At 44.1% G+C, this 21,019-nt stretch overlaps 1 protein-coding gene across 1 annotated transcript in view; it reads left to right on the forward strand.

The window, feature by feature from the left end:
- The window catches only part of LOC146769237 (solute carrier family 12 member 6-like), a gene marked incomplete at its 3' end in the record, with an annotated part of 601,402 nt that overhangs the window by 465,388 nt on the left and 114,995 nt on the right, over window positions 1–21,019 (forward strand). The window contains exons 17-18 of the mRNA XM_085640509.1: window positions 4,574–4,742; window positions 12,701–12,896. Of these exons, the coding sequence (XP_085496635.1) occupies window positions 4,574–4,742; window positions 12,701–12,896 (365 nt within the window). The remainder of the gene's footprint in view (window positions 1–4,573; window positions 4,743–12,700; window positions 12,897–21,019) is intronic.

A 21,019-nucleotide genomic window follows, 5' to 3' on the forward strand; every position in this document is an offset into this window, starting at 1 on the left:
GAACTTGAGGCCCAATTAGGGGACCATAACGAACCTGGCCATATCATAATAGCAGGAGATTTCAACTGCACATATGAGCCACTCCCCCTAGAAGGAATACCCGATTTGGGAGAAGAGGACAGTAGGTGGGGTATTCCCATCCTCTCTATCCCACCCATTAAGCGCTGGACTCGCAGTGCAATACAGCTTAACGCACTTACATTAGAGTTTGGATTAAGAGCAGCCAATGGCCGCACACGTTCTGACCAGATGGGTGCCCCAACGTTCAACAGAGTTGGTCACTCCACAAGGATAGACTATATTCTGCTGGACCGGGGGCTCTGGAGTTCGGTCATCGATATGGTTGTTATTCCTACCATAGAGAGTGATCATAACTCACTTTCCCTAACCCTAATGAATTCTTGGTCTACCAGAGCGCCGCTAGCACCACCGAGCTGTCCACAGGAGATTACTGTCTCCTCTTGTGGAAGACGCCTTAAGTGGAATAAGATCTTGTGTAATACTAATAAATTGTCCACTATTGAAGAGGTGATTAATGGCACACAAGATGTAATCAGCTCCATAGATTTATTTATGGCAGCAGATAAGGTAACAACTATCTACGAAGTAGCCATAAAAACTATAGGGGACCTTTTCTGGGTAAAAGGGATTATAGGGAAAACCAAACCTCTAACCAAACCCAAAGGCAGACACGACTGGTATTCTGCCCCATGCAGAAAGGCCAAGACATGTCTAATTGAGGCAGTTAAAGGGAAGTCCCCCTTATCAATTCAAATAGCTAGAAGGGAATATAAAAAGGTCTTGTGGTTGGCCAAAAGGGAGTGGGAAGATGCCTACTGGTCAACCCTTAAAGAAGCCAGCCTGAAAAAAGACTCTAAATATTTTTGGGACACTATAAGGGCACGTAACAGACCAGACAGTGATCTGTTAACCTGTAACATCTCAAGCCAGGTGTGGGAGGACCACTTCTCCAAACTCTACTCCTGCCATGACGGCTCCAACGGGAGAGGGTCTGCTATATCCCTGCCTACCACAAACTATGCACTCTGCCCCACTGACTTTGATTTTACGCTAAAGGAAGTGGAATACGCAATAAGCTCTATCATTCCACAAAAAGCGGCCGGACCTGATGGGATTCCCGGGGACCTGCTAAAATCCGATAGCACCAAATGGGGCAAATTGATCCACTCCCTTCTTGTTGCCATCTGTAGGGGTGCCCCTATTCCCTCATCGTGGAAAGGGGCGGAGGTGGTCCCCATCCATAAGAAAGGTTCGAGGGATGACCCATCTAACTATAGGCCAATCAGCTTGTTAGATACCAGCCAAAAAGTTGTCGGCAAAGTCCTGTTACTTAGAATCTTAAATTGGGTAGAAGAAAATAAAATCCTTTCCGACTTCCAGGCAGGTTTTAGAGTGGGTACTGGAACGATTGAGCAGGCATTCAGGCTCATGATGGTATATTGGAAGGTTGTGGTTATAGGCAAGGGCAGTCTTTATCTCGCGTTTATCGATTTAAAGACTGCCTTTGACCTTGTACCTAGGGACCTATTATGGAAAGTACTTGCTGACATGGGGCTGCCACATTATCTACTATCCCTATTAGTCAGACTACACCAGGACAGCTTTGCCCAGGTCAGGTGGGGCCCTGGAGGGGAGAAAACGGGCAGTATTCCGGTCGAGAGAGGAGTCCGCAAGGGATGTGTTCTGGCTCCCACCCTTTTCTCTCTCTACATCAATGGGGTGGTTGAGCATCTCCTCAAACATCCATCTGACGAGCCATCCCTGGCTGGCGAACGCATACCGACCCTCCTCTTCGCGGATGATACGCTTTTAATCTCCAAAACCCCAATGGGACTCCAGAGACTTTTGGACAATTTCCAATCATTTTGTACCAAACGAGGTCTGGTAATAAATACTAACAAAACGAAGTACCTTGTCCTCAATCCACCGAAACAACATGTGCGTTCCCCCACCCTAAACGCTGAGCTTCTGGAAAGGGTAAAGGTCTTTGATTACCTTGGGATACGCCTTTCGGATAAAATGGACTCGACGCCACACCTAGATAAAATGCTGTTGAGCCACAAAAGGACTACAGGTGCCCTATTAAGAGAGCAACGTTCCAGTACAACAAGGCCTATAGGAACAGTCCTTGAGATTTACACAGCTAAAGGAGTTAGCTCTGCCCTTTATGGGGCGGAACTCTGGGGCTTTTCGTCCACTGACGCTCTGCAGAGATCTGAGAACAAATTCTGCAGAGAAATAATGTCCCTTCCACAAGGCACCCCGACACTTCCTTTATTCATGGACCTTGGCTGTACCCAGATTGGCGAAATCGCGAAATTTCGCCCTTTATTATTATGGGCCCGTATTTGGCGGGTAGAAGAACTAAGCGGATATGCCAGAGGCCTCAAGGAAATCATGTCATCACCAAGCTGGTATAAAATCAAATGGCTAAAAGACATGAAAAACTTATTAATTAAGTTGGGTCAACTTGAATCATGGCTAAGTAGAACTTCACCCCCAAAGCAAACACTTAAAAAGCTTTATTGGGACTGGATTTGTTCTCAAAGAAACTCTAGCACCTCCCTGGGCAGGCTAACAGAGGACTTTCTGAGGTTCAAAGACTGCCCCAGGCGGGAACTGTACCTGGATGTAATTGGAAAACCCTTTGATAGGGCCTTGTATTTTAGATTTAGAATGGGAACCTTACCACTTAATACCTTTACTAAAAGATGGAAATCCTGTATGGAAATGTCTGAGCTATGCCCATCGTGTCTTGTTAAACCGGAAACATTAGCACATTTTATGTTTGTGTGCGGCGAATATGCTACTCCAAGGAGGGTCTGGCTCAAAAACCTATGCCGTCAGCTGGGGACTAGGAGTCATGATGTGGCAATCAGGATACTTACTTCGGACAGTAGCGTACCCTATGCTTGCGCCCTAGCCAAGTTTCTATCCTGGGCTTGGGCTATCCGAGCCAAAAAGCTAAAACAATCTGTTTAATTCTTTGTTAGAAAAATTCCTTAAACTGAAAATGCTGCCATAATTGTTTAACCTCTAAAATTTAACCAACTAGTTGGCTAGTTTAACTGAACAAACATTTTTTGAAACTATTGCCCTTCCTAAATGTTGGAACAGAGATATAAAATCTTTTTAAATTTATTACTGTTGTTCTTAACTGTTACTTTTTATACACTGAGCTGCTTTTATGATAATGACTTTTTATCGAAATAAAGCTTTGACTTTGACTTTGAATTTGTATTTATATGCTGGATAGCACTATTAGTTAGAAATGGAGACAACCTCTATTTCAACCAAAAACAGGTATGTATGATAAAATTCTATGTGAGGAAAAAACTAAATACGGGAAATATAAAAAAAATAATTGAATTAAAAGTATTACAGAAGCTGTAGTGGCGTGTAAACATGGTGGATTGGGGTCAGCTAGTTGTACAGCCACAAAAGGAAAGTTTGCATCATATGAAATTCAACCTTTGACAGATTCTTATTCTGAGAACATCCATTTCACATGTTCAGATCATCCCCATGAATGCATATTGAAGCAATGAAATATAATATTCTTTTCATAAATTGTTCTGGCTCTTGGCGCAATTGTATGTCCCTCCTTTACTTCCGTTTGCAGTGGTCAGCCTGCATTGCTACAGTAAAAATAGGATATCTTGAAAGAGACCTCACGTTTAATTGCAATGGTTTGACCTAGAGGCACTATTACAAATTATAATTTAAAAAAATGAGGATCCACTGCAGGTATCAAAGAATCATTCACAAAGGTAGGCCTTCAACTTATGTGCAGAGAATATTCAATCAAGTTAAATGCACTTTGTATATGTATATATGTGAGTTTAGAGAGCATCAACCTAACTATAGTTGTGGTGTAGGTCGGTGAGCATTCATTAGCAGGGGTCCCGTTGAGGAGTGGGCAGGCATAGAAGACCGGATGGGCAGTTCTTCAGATAATTTGGTGATCAAGAACTTGTTGTTCAGGAATGCTTGAAAGAGCAGGATCTTCAGCTGGTTTCTGCTGCAGAGGATGGATTGGTCCTGGAATACTCAGCTAGGATGTCATTTTGTACCCCTGAGGTGTGGTGAATGCCATGACATACTACTTTTTACTGCATTTGCTGATATTTAATCATCGACTGATGCTGGTGCTGCATTTTTTGTGGTGTTCTCTAAGATGTCTTTATTTTGGATGCCAGGTAAGGTGGTGTTCCATCATTGACTATTATGATGCAGGAGGCCTCGAAGACGTGGGCGGGTGATCGGAGCCCATGGAAAACCCGGAGTGTATGTGCTCACAATTATATCATCACTTGTGACCGCTTTTAGGTCAATTGCAAGACTATAGAATCTGTTTGAGTAGCTTTATTTGTGGTGCTTGCTTTAGATCTAAAGATCCTTCCTATTGCTGTGAACCTTTCAATGTAAAACGAGTGATTTGCGGAGTGTATTTATCCTCACAAACATATAAAAATGTCCCTAATCTGTTTATCTCATCCAGGAGCTATCTGAATCAGTTCTCTGTTTACCCATCCCTGCTTTACCCCTGCAGGCCGCAGCTCCTGGTGATGCTGAAGCTGGATGAGGACCTCCACGTGAAGCACCCTCGTCTGCTGACTTTTGCCTCTCAGCTCAAGGCAGGAAAAGGGCTCACTATTGTCGCCTCTGTTCTTGTAGGCAACTTCCTGGAGAACTATGGAGAATTCCTGGCAGCTGAGCAGGTCAGTTGTCATAGGGACCCCATGTCTCTTATGACGTTTTTTTGCAGCGGGGTGCGATATCCTAAAGAAGCAACTACATTATTGATACTTAGTTATGTTAAATGTCATTGGGTATGACATCTTGTTTGGCACCAACTTTCTCTCGGAATCTTCAATGATGGTGGTCAATAACGATAGAAAGAGGCAACGATTGAGATCATACTAGTGAATTGCTACTATAATTGGATAAGATATGCAGAGCTTGGCTCCTCGTCAATGGGGAAATTGTGTTGAGAGGGGCACACATTTTTCTCATCTGTTAGCTTCCAACAACAGAACCAGCATTCTGAGTTTAAGGGCAGACTTATTGGAAAAGAGCATGGTGTAACTTGAAGGGTTGGGACAGCAAGTTCATTAAAAGGAATGTAGCCTAATAGGAAGAAGGAAGAAGGGATCTTTGAGAAGCAATCATCAGGCAATGTGGTTTTTCAGTGATATCATACGCCGACGACACCCAGGTGGTGGTATCAATCTCAAATAACATCAATGACACACCCGATCAATTCCATATCTGTATGTCACAGATAAACACTTGGATGCAGAAAAACTGCCTTAAATTGAACGGTGAAAAAACCGAGGTACTACTATTAGGGGCAAACACCTCTTTCTGGTCCCCAAGATGGTGGCCAGTTAATATGGGTGAATGCCCTACTCCAGTCCCAAATGTTAGAAACCTGGGGGTAATATTCGATGAAAAACTGACATTTGAATGTCAGATCAACAAACTTGCCTCAACTTTTTGTGGCATCCTGAAAATGATCAGGAAAATCAGCCCGTTCATCCCTAAAGATGCATTGAAGACATTGGTCACAGCATCAGCCCTTTTGAGACTGGATTAAGGCAACGCGCTATATGTGGGGTTACAGTCTCAACTCCTACTGAAGCTTCAGCGAATGCAGAATGCAGCAGCAAGATTAATTTTAGATATACCCAAATACGAACCAGTTTCCCATCGGTTGAGAGACCTCCATTGGCTTCCAGTGGAAAAGAGAATTAAATTCAAGTCACAATGCCTAGCATATAAGGCCCTACAGGGCAGAGGACCTTTGTATATAAGAACACATCTCCAAAGATATATCCCAACCGGAAATCTAAGGTCAGGTCATTCGCAATTACTGTCAATCCCCAGGTACAAGCAGGCCTGTTGGGGAGGCAGAAGTTTCCTGTTAGGAACAGCGAAAACCTGGAACAGCCTACCGATTCAGATAAAAAACAGCACATCACTCATGTCATTTAGAAAGCTATTGAAAACTTGGCATATTTGCCAACTGAAACGCCAAATTCCTAGGACCACCAAATAGTTCAGTACTCCTACCTACTCTAGCGCCAAGACGCCCTCGGGCATACATTGCGCTTTATAAGTCTATAAATCAAATCAAATGAAGCAAAAGAAATTACTATAGGGGAAGAGAAGTGAGCATGTAAAATGTGTGTTGAACAACATGTGATGGAGCTGCATTTAGGAGAAAGTTTTTAGAGTGCGACAAGATCAGTTTGGAGGATTTCTTTGTTACATCCAGGAGGTAAGTGCATCTACCACAGTATAGCGTTTTATTCCTCCATCTATCTATGTGAGTGGAAAATTACTCCCTCACCCCTAGTTAATGGCTTAATATGGGTCATTGTTTCTCCCTACTAGTACATTCCCACACTACTTCACTGATGCTTAATACCTTTACTAAGTTCCCCTGTGGGGGTGTTGTTCTTAATATAAATACCTTATATTTCTTCTGCATTGGATCTTTCATAAATTGACGTGCTTGAACCATTCCCCATCATAAGGCTCTGAATCGCCAGTAATTTTAAATAGAAGCAAACAATGCTAAAACAGCCTTCAGCCTGAACAACAGTGTTTTCAGTAGCATATGCACATCATTTGAACCCACCTGAATTTTGGCCAATGAGTTGGAAGTGTTGAGGTTTCATTCTCTCACTAGGGGCCACCATAGCTCGGATTTCTTCTGTCATTGATCCTGTCATCAGACTGTGAGATGTAATCTGATCAAGACTTTTAGCTGCAGATTCCTTACCTTAAAATTATCCCCAGGCGTCAGTCTGGATCTGGGAAAGTTTCATGAGCAGTACCCCTGTCTGCTGGGAGTGGCATCGATCGGCTCTGTCTGGCTTTATTGGCAATGTCCACACCTGTAGTGATGTGTGGTGCCTATACAGGCGCCACCCCAGGCTGCAGACATCAGCTCTTTTCTTTCCGCCCCAGTCATCGCAGTTACGAATAGATCTACCCGCTATTCACTTTTTGACTAGCTTATTTTCCACCTTTGCAAACTCTTTTGAGAGAATCTTCCCCTGGTGTGACAGGGATGTCATCTCGAAAGTCCGACTTCAAGTCCTGCAGCTCCTGTCACCTATCATGCTGGTGATGGACCTCCACCTTGCTCGTCTCAGGTTCCTCAAACTCAACCATGATGTGAAGACCTGCTTTGACTGTTGTGCAATGAATCCGAAGGCCCAGAGGGAGCAGTCCTTCAAGCTCCTGATGGTTCAGCGTGCAATGCCCAAAAGTCTGGATCCCAGTCGAGAGGAAGGTCTCTGGATTGGTTGCAGAACCCAAGATCTTCATTGCATTTGAAGTCCTCAGATCACTCTGGTAAGTCCTACCTCAAGAAGAAGAGCAAGAAGTCGAAGAGGTCTTCGACTTCATCTCGTCCGTCTGCAGGCGAGACGAAGGAGAGTCGACATTCGAGGTTTAGCTCTGCGATTGAGCCAGCGCCTGGGCTGGCTTCGCCCCTCCTCGAGTTTCCAGGAGCTGTATGACCCCCTGCTCAAATTAAGTAGTTTTATGGGGTCATGCACCTCATATTTGAGTGGCCCACCACCGCCGGCGTGCCTTCAGGGCCCGCAGGTGGAGGAGGGACCCCTGCTTGATCAATGCTGGCAGTTCCATCCCAGCACCATTCGAACCCCTAGGATCCATGTATGGATCTAGAATGACGCTGGTTGTACCACCTCGACCTTCCCCAGTGCCAATGCCGATGCTCACCAACGGCACTGTCCCCATTCTGATCCCCGACTCCGACACAGAGCCAGAGGAACATCATCCAATGCAGACTCTGGTACCGACTGGAGCCATGCCTTCCAGGTCGGAGCTGGAGCTCTATTCCTATGGCCTGGCACTCAGGAAGGATTGGGGGGAAGTCTCTGGACCCTGAAGAATGCCAGCCTTTTGACCCAAACATGGAGTGGTGTGCAGACTTGGTGGAAGTTAATTGTCTTTCTACTTCTTTGGATACTGCCATGCTTTCTCACCCTACCGTGGTTACAGAGGAGGGAGCGTCCTTTCCAATGGTGGTAAGAAGAGTAGCCGAGGTCCTGGACCTTAGCTGTCCCTCTGTGGTAGCCAAGACTAACATCTTGCTAGATGTTCTTCAGAACCGCTTCTCCCATTTAATTAAGCCCTTACAGACATCTTGCCTGTGACATGGGCCAAGCCCAGCTCCGAGCCTCTTGTGAACAGGACAATTGCCCGCCGTGACTGCCCTGCCCCTGGGGATGCCAATTTCTTCACACAACACCCTACCTTGGAGCGGTTGGTGGTCCAAACTTCTACCTCCCATGTAAATCTTTGTGCATTCCCTACCACCCCAATAGATAGGGAATCCAAGAGGCTGGACAGCACAGCAGCCTCATTCTCAACCACATACAGGATTATTATTTAATAAGCCAGTGCCACCACCCCCTCCTCCCTGAATGCCAACACCCCCACCTCCTCTGCAACCAGTAAAACTGCTCTTCTTGCCCCTGCCTTTTCCCATGGGGCCAGATCAATTTCTAGGCCCCATTCTACCAAAACCTAGCGGAACATAATACATCTGCCCCCATATCTTACTCTTATTGCATGCAAGATATGTTTTGGGCGAAGATGGACATGACAATGAGCGGGTGGTCTACATCCTTTCTATGGAAGGTGACAAATCACCTACACAACTTGATTTACCTCAACATAACATCACCCACTTTCACAACCTGCTAGAAAGAGCAGCAAAAAAGTTTGATCTTCCCTTGGGCTCTGTGGAGCAGCAATGTTTTCTATATGATTTCAAAGAAACTCTGAAAACAAGATCCATTCCGATACTGGAATACGACTGGTCGAAGTGTGTCAAACCATTGCATACATCAGCACTGTGCAGAGAATTATACACATTGAAAAGAAATACTGGGCACGACTTTCTTTGTCATTGTGTTTAACTGGCCACCTAAAACCTGACTTGGTCATTGAGGCGGAGGACCAGTGTAGATCAAAAATCTGTCACTCAGCTTCAGCACCTCTAGACAGGGATGGCAGGCACATGAACAACAAAAGTTGCAGGGTCAGCTCTATGTTTGCGACATCCATAAAATCTGCAAATGACTTGGCCATCGTCGGATGAAATGATCCCCAGATGTGGCACAATCTTACACCCTCAATCTTTCACCCTCAACCACATTCTGTAGGAGGGGGGAGAAGAGGCTATTGCCATTATCAAGGAGGATGTAAATATATTGGCCATCATTATCGACACAGCAATGGATGTTTCCAGTTTAGACTTTCGGCAGCTCACAGGAGCAGTATTCTTGGGCTGGCGGGACAGGAACACAGCATGCTTCCTCGGAGTTGCCCTGCCTCTGCTACTATTCATGGCTCAAGGAGATCTCAAACCTACAGACTTGGCTTCTCCTAACAAAGAATCTAAGGAAGATCTGGCTACTCTATAGTCACAGATCAGAGCCAATGCTATGGCAAAATATCAGTGAAGAAAAAGGGAGTTTTCCGACTATGCTCCCAGGACAACCAGAAGAGAGCTTGATTTTCATCGCTGGAGTTTATACAAAAAACACTTGCCCTTCTACCCAGAAAGGAACAAACATTGTCTGCACCAGTTGAAGCTTTAACAAGAGTTGGTCCTGGCTCTCCTGAAAGGAGAAATGAAAAACGTTCCAAAGTTCCAGAGAAATCACAGATTCTGCTCCAGATTATTTCTGGTCAAAAACAATTCAAGCCAGTGGAGGTCAATACTGGACCTGTGAACTTTGAACATGTTTCTGAAAAAACAATCCAAATAGTAACCCTCAAAGAACTCTTGATGCTTCAGGAATGGAACTACCTGACATCCATGCATTTTGAAGATGCATATTTTTCACGTCCTTCTACATTCAAATCATAGGCTGAACCTGAGTTTTTCAGCGGAGTAGCAGAACTGTCAACATAGGGAGCTTCCATTTGGTCTGTAGTCTGCACCTCAGATCTTACTAAATGTGCGGTGTTGATAGCTGCCTTCTTTCAAAGGCAAGGTCAGCAAGTATACCTGTACTTGGGCAACTGGCTTGTCATGGCTCCACCAAAGGAAGAGGCTTGTGCCTCCACAGCCACCTATGCGAACCTGTTCCAAGAACTAGTCTGACCCAGAATACAGAGAAACCCTCCATCTATCACGTGAAAAGATTACAATTCTTACGGGTAATTTTGGACCCACAACTGGGGAAGGTTTTCCTCTTGTAAGAAATAGTTACAACACTTTAGATTATGGCAAAGGCATTTTGCTCCAAGCAAATAGGGCCTGTGAGGATATACAAGTACCTTTTATGACTATTGATCAGGATCTGTATCTCCAGTGATAGCAGGATACTAGATCATGGAGCGACAAAGTGAAAGTCAAAAGACGGCTCAACCGACCCTTGTTGTGGTGAAGACTTCAAACAAATCTCAAATAAGATCAACCTTCAAGACCAGAATAATGATGACAACAGATGCTTCACCAGATGGATTGGGGTCACACATGCAGCTGTCCAAGAGAGGCCTCTAGTTAGTGGTGGAGAAAGAACCCCACATTAACATTCTGGAATTATGGACCTTCAGACTAGTTTGCAGTCGTTCCTTCCAAGGTTAACAAAACAAGCAGTATTGATATGGATGGCCAAGACAACCTCTATGTACTGCATTGCAAAGGAATAAGGCCCTGTTCACTGCCAGAAAAGGCACAGCTATTGTGGGAATAGGCCATCATCATTGAGGTAAGCTATAAGGAAGAATGTCTTCCGGAATACCAAAACAACCAGGCAGATGGTCCTCCGCTATGCCGTTTCATATTTCCACAAATGAGAATTCACCCAGACTAAGTAGAATACATCTGGGAAATAGGTTCAGCTAACCATAGATCTGTTCTCCATCATGGAAAACAAGAAGCACTAGTACTACGGCAGCAGGCTCCATCTGCAGTGGCCTGAGGACAACGCCATTTCGAAGACATGGTCAAAACGTGTTTGCTTACGATTTTCCTCCATTTAACCTTATTCCCTGGGTACTGAGGAAGGTAAAAGTCGATCACTGTTACCTGATTCCAGTTGTCTCAGCAAGGTCTAGTCTGTTTTGGAACTACGACCTGCTGATGCTGTCCTCATACCTGCCAATCGAGTTGAAAAATCTCCCCAGGCTTCCCTCCATACACAACAGACAGATTCTTCAGTGCAACTCGAAGCCACTGAGATTGACTACATGTTTCCTGACCACTTGAAGTATGTCCATATGACTAACCCTTTAAGCATATGAGACACCTTAGCGAGGGCACCTACATCATCTACAGCTAAGGCCTACAATGCGAAGTGGAAAAGACTTAGCGAATGGTGCAAAATGAAGGGCCTTGTCCCGCTTTCCATGCGGCCCTATCAGGTGCTATCGTACTTGCTAGGGCTAGCCAAGAGCTTCTCAATTATTCATCCTTCACTTGGCATCCATCACAAGATTCCGTAGGATGGAAAAACTCCTCATCTAATTTCTAACAGAGAATTTTAAAGCAGTTAATGAAAAGTCACTTTAGTGCCTTTCTACAGTCAGACGTCCTCCAGTTCCTTGGAGGCCAACACCTGTTTTGAGCCAACTCCTGCTGTCTCTTTTGAACCCAAATATAGAATGCACCTGAAATTCCTCTCGCAGAAGGCTGGCCTTCTTTCTCTCACCACAGTAAGCAGAGTAGGAGAATCAACAGTCTTTCACCCTTTCTTTGCTTCACCAAAGACAAGGTGATTTTACAGAGCAACCCAAAATTCATGCCAAAGCTCCTAACAAATGCTCACTTGAATCAATCTGTCATCCTAAAATCTTTATTCTCTCATCAGTCTACTTCTGCTGAGAGATCCTTCCACTTGCTGGATCTTCGTAGGTGCATCAGGTTCGACATAAATAAAACCAAGGACTTGCTTTCTTCAGATGAATTATTTGTCTCATTCTTCTGTCCAGGAAAAGGCATTGCAATTTGGCTGTCCATCGTCATCACCTACTCTGACAACAATAGAAAGCATCCACTCCTGGGTGGAGTGAGGTCACACTCTACCAAAACAATGGCAAAACAGCTGCAAGCTGCAGTGTATGCTGGGAGTGTCTTTACAGAACATTTACTGTGCAGCCACATTGAAAAGCAGGCAAGCCTTTAGCAGGCATTACTACCTACAAATGAATGAAGCAGCCACCTCAGCAGTGAACAGGCAGTTCTACTTAACCTACATGAATAAGGTAAAGATCCAATGCTCCAGGAAAAAAATGAGGTACTTACCTGTAACTCCAGTTTTCCATCGTTGATATCTTTCATATGTTTAAATGCGACCTTTCCTCCTCCTTAGAATAAGGCTCACTATTATGATGTGTGCTCTTCACATAATCTGAACCATGATGGGCTCTTGAGGGAGTAAGAGAGCTCAGCAGTTTCAGCTCATTGGCTGTTTTAAATAAGGTGGACGCTCTAATAAACAAACAGTATATTGAGGCCTATGGCCATTTTAACACTGTTTGATGCTATTTAAAGTTACTAGGGATGTCCAGGCTAACAACGAGGAATGATTTCAGCAATGCAGGAAAACTGGAGTTACAAGTAAGTAGCTAATTCCTTCCAAGCTTTCCTAACATGTTTATCCCATATGATTTGTTTCAGACAATCAAGTATGTTATGGAGAAGGAAAAAACGAAGGGTTTCGTCCAGCTGGTGGTTGCACAGAAGTTGCGAGACGGCCTCTCACATCTCATCCAGTCCTGCGGTCTGGGCGGTATGAAGCACAATACAGTGCTCATGGGCTGGCCCAATGCATGGAGACAAAACGAGGATACCAGAGCCTACAAAACCTTTATCAGTAGGTATTCTTCTATATTGACATTGGTGTGTAGAACACTGAATGACTTTTGCCCTATATCACTCCTTTTGTGAGCACTCCTGCTGGTACACCCAATCAAGAATTCTGGTCCCACCTAGCCGTCAGATTCTGGAACACTTTCTACCAAAATTATAAAAATCAAAATAAATGGTTCTTTCGCATGAATTTAAACGCATAACCATGTAATGCAGCTTGTCCAAGACTGGGTTTACCTAATTCTGGTGTTTTCTTCTTTTATAATGAGGTCTAATTGAAAACATTAATACATAACATTGGAGAGTAACTACAACCTCGCTGCCCTTTGAGCCCTGAAAAAAGTATCTGAAATGAAGGCAAAAACAGACCGGCTGAACTCTGGCCAACAATTAAGGCAATGCTCCCTTAAGGAGTTTCCCAGTTACATCATGCCTTGTACTGGCAGTTGGCTCAGAGCACCACTTATTTTTCCAGTCCTAAAATAATGATTCTGTAACTCACCAAGTATTTTAAACCTTATATTTTGACTGAAAAAGTCTTTTTTTCCAAGTTTTTGCCCTCACTCAACGTCTTCCTTAGGCCATAGATTTTTTTGATTAACAATCTGTAGATCTTTCCATCTTTTTCCACATTTTCTCCACAGAGTTTGGCATTCATTCCATCTCTGTTTGTCAAGTGCACCAAATGATCCTCTCGCACTTTGTGTGAATAAGCCTCTCCAATTCCCACACTCTGCAGGAATGTGTTTCTACCAAAAATGACAAAAAAAACTTTGAAGGATCATGAGGGTATCCGCCCTAAAGACAGACTGGAGGACCACCTGATAAAGGAAGTGCGGGAGGCATAATTGAATGTGCTCCATCAGTTGGTTCAGAGCTCGCAGTCCCTAAGAACCCCCTCAGAGAGAGATCCAGGGAGAGGAGGAGACACAAGAAGCATTGCTGCTACAGGTATAGACCTTGCATCCAATCAATGTTGAGGACACCATTGAGGACAACTTCCAAGAAGCTATTGTTGAAGATGGGCATGCTTCCTACATGCTTGCCCTTAGAAAAAGGACATTTTTTAGACATTGAAGAAGACCCACCATTTGGCGTCACCGATATCTTTTGCTGTTGAGGCATTTGGCTTTCAGATATTCGACTGAGAACATAAACATTGAAGCACAAGAGTTTGACTTCAAGAAGATTACCATCAACTTCTCCCTGTCTAGTAGTTTCTCCAGCCCATCCAAGTAACCCCGATCATTGTCATACGTAATGATGATCCAGTGCAATCACCAGTTTTGCCTCTACCTCCACGGGTGTTGTGGTGCCCACAAACATCGTCCCTCCTACACCTTAGATCACACCTGGCCCACACCTAAAGCTTTGTCACCTCAGACTGGTCCTATCAGTTTACCACATACCACAAGATCAACCACCTCAGAAGAAGAGAAGACCACCATTCCCTTCACCGTCACAATATTTGGATACTGCAACCTATTCCGATACCTACACTCATGTCCCTGCTCCAGGCTTGTTGTCTATTGTATCACTGATAGACAATATTAACACCTTCCAGGATCTACTGTTACTCTAAATAGCAAACCTGGATATGCCATTCAAAGTACCACAAAGTATTGCCTGTGTTGTAGTTGAGACTTCCCAGCAGAAAGCTCAGCCCAGATCCTTACTGCCACTACTCCCAGGCTTCAAAGAGCTTGCTGACTTAACGTTCCTTTCACCAACGGCCATAAAGACAGCAACACCTCAACTTTTAAAGACATTTAAGGCATGCAATGTGACCCACCTTAGCCTTACCAATCTTAAACCTGATTCTATGGTTGTTTTCAGCGGTGAGGAAACCGCACGTATTGGCTTCGGAAAGCACAATGCAGCCTCAGAGAGAGCGAATGCCAGGACACCTTACAGCATAAAATCTGCAGGACTGCTGCAACATCTCTATAAATGGGCACCCATTCAGTCTAGGAAGGCGTTGTGACCAGTGTGAAACGATAAGCAGGTTTGCAGATGACCTGCCTTGAGATGGACGTTAAGGCTACATGGAGGTAATTAGCCACGGTTGTATGCGGTTTAACAAGGTAATAGGTTTCTCCCTTGATGCAGTGAATGTGGCTGCATTCGAGTACTATCGGGGGTTACCACTATGAAGAACATCTGGGTTGAGGCTAACTTCCTTAAAACATGATGCACAAATGAAGATATTGAATGTACTTTACAAGCTTGCTTCTCGTCTGGCCTCAAACAGATGAGGCGATATAGAGGATGCTGTGCGAGGCAGAAACACTGAAAGCGGTGGTGCTGTGGAAGAAAAATTAAAATTCTTCGAAGCCCAGTACAAGTATAAGGAAAGGAGTTACCATCTGTACCTGGCTGAGAAGGTTAAACCCCCTTTTTGGAATTCGCAACATCAATAGTAAGCCTCAGCAGTGACAAAGGTACCAACCATGCTGGTCTTATCAGAGTACAAGGATGCATCCAATAGTCATGGATTGTTGTAGATGTAATGTTACTTGTTGTGTTATATATCTGGATGCAATGACAGAAGCAGCAAAATACCAGTCGGGTGCGACACTATGCTGAGCACAGATTTTTAGCTTGTGTTTTAAGCCACGCCCTTCATTACATCAGACACCCCGCTTTGAGACCACCAGTTTTTTTATCCCACTTAAAGTCCTGGAAACCATGATGGGTGGGGGGTCTGTTGCAGGGACACAGGTCCAAGAAGCAAGGAAGTGGGCTATATTTTTCGGACGATTAAGCTAGAAAGGAAATTGTTAACAATCCTTGAACAACCTGCTCCCAGTCTGCAGTGAGCTGACGGGACACAGTAGCTCAAACACGTCAGCATTGTATCCAGAATTTTGCAGGATTTATATTTTATAAAATAATCTACCCACCTATTCTTATGCCCTACCTTTCTTTACTTCGGACATAGCACCAATTGATTCATCCTCCGGTACTTTTTTGTTAGGTATTTGTGTCACGCAATTAAGTCATAATAATGCTATCGACCCCACAGGCATGAAAGGCAGGCCAGGCACTGCAATGATTCCAACCTATGACAAGCAGGCTGCACACAATTCTTTCCAGCGCCTGCCCAGAGCGTGTTTCGTTCAGTGTATCTGAATCCATATCCATCGCCCCCGCCCACCCTTTTGCCCTTCCCTCTGCCCTCTCCATTAATCCACCCACCCATGTTTTGAGGCTGTAGCGACTAATATTGCAGTTACTGACCTTATGATTGGCGTCTTCAGTGGAATGAGAGTAAAATAAATGTGTGCATTTGCAGATTTAGTGGCGTGATGAACCTACTCCCTTACTAACAAGCACTGGGGTTTTTATTATTCAGAATGAGTTGTTCCACTCTTATTCGAATGAATGTGTGTGGTGCCAGGGAAGTAATCATTGACTATATCAATAAAAGGAGTGGGGGGGAGGAGGAGGGGGCTCTTGGCCCACTGGGAGGATGATTCATTTAAAACACTAATGGATGGCAGAGTCTCATTTCTTGGCAGTGGCAACACTTTCAACTTTCTAGCACTTTTTTAATTTAACCAGCAAATGTTATTGATGTGCCCAAAATGAAGCCACCTCTTCCCCTCCCCCACAAAATGTTGTCTATGGTCAGTGAGATTGAAAGTGCAAGTCCTATGCACTCTTGTCAGGCTACTTCACCGATACACTAAGGCCTTTGGTCACAGACAGGGTTCGGGGCAGAATAGGGTCAGGGAGGACGGAAGGACGAGGGGGTTTACATTACAGAACCTCCATGGCCACGTGCTACACCTTCTAATGTAAATGCCCCACCTGCCCTGAGGCACTGTCACCTTAATGGAATCTCCTGCACATACTGAGATATTTTGTTCATTACTTTTGCAAATGGCACATTGGCTGACAAGGCCTGTACTAATTATTGCTGAATGATTGATTAGTATGGATTTAGATCTTCAGGTGGGACACGCCACATGCATATATTCATTCCCTAAATTAAAACTTTAATAAAGACCATCACTCTCTACCCCATTTGAGGCATCTTTTTCCGAAAGCCTCTGTGTGGCGAACAGCACGATTCGGTATATGAAGAGTTAAATGGAATGTAACTGTTATTTTTTTATAGCCACCATGACCAAACTCTAAAGTTTTACATCATATTTACTGTTTGCCTTACTTAGTATAAGACCATTCTCTATAGAATAAAATGCTACAAAGAATTGACGAAAATAGATTCTGTGTGGCCTATGTTTATTAAATTGACCTTTCAAATGCACTTATTGCAATATTTATTAGAAATGCAAACGTTCACTGTTGATCTATGTTGGAAATGGCCCTTTTTGCAGGGTCATCCCTAAACTTGTTGCCTTCCACCTGTATTTTCTCTGACCTGTTTGGGTTGATTTTATGACTCTGGGCACTTTACCACTGCTGATCAGTGCTAAAGTGCATATGCTCTCCCTGTGTAAATATGACATGTGAATTGGTATATCCATGATTGGCTTATTTGGTTTACCTGTTAGTCCCTAGTAATGTAGCATGTGTGTGCCCAGGGCTGGTAAACCAAATGCTGCTGGTGGGCCTGCAGCGCTGAGTTGCGCCACCCACAGAAGCAGCTTGTAAAGTGTGTCTCAGACATGCCACTGAAGTGTCTGTGCGCAGTCTAGAACTGCCATCTTGGCTGTGAAGTGCACCCACTTCCCAACCCCTGAACCTTCCTTTGGCATCATGTAAGCCACTCCTAAGGTAGGGTGCGTTGTATGTGTAAGGTAGGACATGCTCTGATGTGTGTAGCATGTCCTGGTAGTGAATTACACCCAATTTCGTGTTTCACTACTGTAAGGCTACCTGTTCTCCATAGGCCAGAATGGGAGGTTTGGCTATTACATTCTATAGTCCTAACTGACCCATGGAACATGGTAGAAAAACAAATTTAGTATGCCTGAGCTCAGAATATTAAAATACATCTTTTAGTGAAGTTTATTTTTATATTCTGTGTTTGAAAATACCACTTTTAGAAAGTAGGTATTTTCTTGCCTAAGCCTTCCAGTGTGCTCTGCTGTTATGTGTATTGGCTGTCTGGATTTGGAGTGACAGGGCTGGGGAATTCCAGGAGACAGAGTGAGGTGTCCCAGTGGTGAATAGAGAGATCTGCATCTAGATGGGTGGGAGGAGTTGCGCCTGGGACCTGAATAGGGCTGTGCCTTCCATCCACAATGCTGGCTCCACCTCCTGTGGTGCGTCTGATGTCTCTGCCCTGCACTCTGAAAGGAAAGAAGCAGCCTGGTAAACAAAGTGGTCCAGGACTGAGCAGAACAAGTTCTGGCTGGGTTCAGTGACTTGTGACTCTTTAGAATAAAGACTTTTGCGGTATAAATATCTGTGCTGAAGCCCCTACAATTTGTATTGCCCCTGGATTTCAAGACGAACCTCTGTCCTTGGAACTGAGGAAATCTGCAGGAGAGGACTGTCCTGGTGTTGTGTGCTGTTCCCTGGATTGGCCTGCAGTACTTTTCATTGGACTGGAAAAAGGAGAGACAAGGAGCTGTAAGAGAACTTTTTAATCTTGAACCTGCAATCGCCCAAGGGCTAGAGAGAGAGCTAGCCCCCTGACTGAAGTCTCAGGGCCAGTAGACTTCATTTCGTCGCTAAAGCCTCAAAATGATCGCTAAAGCCTAAAAATCATCGCTACACCTACAGAGCGTATAGAAAACCATCGCATCGCTACCGCTGAAGGCTTGCGGCCTGATCATCGCCCGCACGTTTGCGGCCAAAAATCATCGCTACAGCTGCTGAGCGTAAAGAAAAGCGTCGCATCACTGCCGCTGAAGGCTCGCTGGCCTGATCATCGCCCCGCACGTTTGCGACCAGAAAATCATCGCTACAGCGGCTGAGCGCAAGGAAAATCGTCGCTAACCCCTGTTAGCGAGCGGCCGTGACCAGAGCGTGAGGAAAAACATCGCTAACCCGCCGGAGCGACATTTCTTGTGAATTATTTGTCAACATCTCAGAACTGTGAGTAGAGGGGTCGCAGAGACCACTGTCCTGAACTGAACTTTACCTTACCCCTTGGAACTACTTTTGCAGCATCCCGAGAGAACTACTTTTGTACAGTATTGTGATTGCCTCGTTATTTGGTCTTGTGATAAGTCTCTATAAATATAACTATTTCCTTTGATAACTACCTGTGTTGTGTCCATTTGTAGTGTTCCACACTGTATTTGCTGTGTATGATTATCAACGCTTTACACATTGCCGCTGAGATTAGCCTAACTGCTCGTGCTACGTTACCACAGGGTGGAGCAGGGGTTGTCAAGGGGGTGCAGCCCTTCACTCTGACTTAGAAAGAAGGGTCCCTGCTTGTACGGTGGCCATCCACTGCCAACCAGAGACCCCCATTTCTAACAATCTAGTATCGTCAATGTCGTTTTAAAACAACAATGAAGATGTAGCAAAGTTAGAATATTTGTCTAAAGTGTGTTAATAGATATTGTAGGCGCGAAGATACCAGTGAGATTTTGAAATTACCAAAGTCCACTTGATGCTCAATAAAAATAATCCATAAGAAACCAACTGTATTAGTTTAGCAATTGGAAGTGTGAGCCCCAACATAGACTTAATCAACAAAAGGCTACTTGAATACCCTCATCTGTCGCACGTAGCCTCACTGTTTTTAACAAAGTCCCATCCTTGAGCATTAATAAAGTGAACTAACAAGGTTAGGGGCCTTTTTTAAAAATCACAATCTACACCCTTTAGAAAACAATGTTTCTCCTATAGCCCCACACACCTCACTCACCAAACGGCGTTCCCCGATCAAAAGAGCTCCGACAAAGATGCCACCAGGCCCGTCGGACATTGCAGCGCCGGTCCGACGAGGAGCGCCCAATGATGAAGCATGACACCCTAACAGGTGTGTGAGGGCATTACGATCTGGATTTGCAGATCCCCCCCAGATACCATCTTTAATAGTGTAGTAAGTCATTGTAACTCTCTACTTAGGCCCATATAGAGGAACTGTTCCCCCTTTTTTGATATTAACAGACTCGCCTTGGAGCACGGGAACAGGACCTCGATAAATAACAAGCTCTGACGTCCCCCTCTTGATTATACCCCAACATAGAGGGCCATTGTATTCCAAATGATCACTACTGTTTTGGTCCATTGGCAAAAAAGCTAACTGCTCACTACTGAAGGTGTAATCTGCATGTCACAGGTCTCCTGTTATAATCTGTTTCCTATTATAACCTGTTTTAACAGGTAGGACACAGGATGGAATCCTGTCAGGCCATCTTTCTGAAGTCAATAGTATTGGTACTCTACAGTTTTGTGGTAAGAGTATCCTTTCCTAAAGCAGAAATCTTTCATCAGTAAGGTTTAATTAGCTATTTTTGTTATTGATTTTATTTAGTCTATGGCTGTATGGATAAATACCTATAAGGTCCCAAAGGCGAGACCGATTGCATTGCAAATGGTTGTTTTAAGGGTACATACAACTGCAATGTGATAGTGATGCTGTAAAGTTGTTTTATGTATTAATGCTTTCAATCTGAACTCATTTTCAAAGAAGAAAAACATCCAAAATTTAGTAAACACATCCTTAAATACACTGCTGTGCAGGGATATGCATTTACATATATAAGATTTTTACCATTTATGCGAAAATATTTTTGATAAAAATGTGTTCCAGAAACCGGCATGTGGGCGGGACAATTCTATTGTGAATTACTTCAGTGAAGATTCTTACAATGCAGAAGGAGCACATTCGCTTGTTCCTTGTCAAGACCCTTGCTACTGAATTAAAAGTTTCTCACTTCCCCTTGTTGATAAGCTTTTCTGATGGATACTTCTAATCAATTCCTCACCTTTTGAATTTTCCAAGGCATTGACTTCACCCAAAGCATATCAAAGCAACTGCTTCCGCATGCCCGTAGGCAAATCTTCTAACATAAAATCTTGGCCGGTTATGTCAGAGCCATTGCTGTGTTTAAAACGTTTTTTAACAAACATTAATGGCTGTGAGAAGTTGGTCTGGTATATGCTGTCCACTAGTTAAAGTGGGCACCTTCCACCAGATTTGATGATAGGTTAAAGACAACCTTTATTGAAAGCTATCCTAGTGGTAGCTAT

The sequence above is a fragment of the Triturus cristatus genome, unplaced genomic scaffold (assembly GCF_964204655.1).
Source record: "Triturus cristatus unplaced genomic scaffold, aTriCri1.1 SCAFFOLD_289, whole genome shotgun sequence".
NCBI classification, from domain to species: Eukaryota; Metazoa; Chordata; class Amphibia; order Caudata; family Salamandridae; genus Triturus; species Triturus cristatus.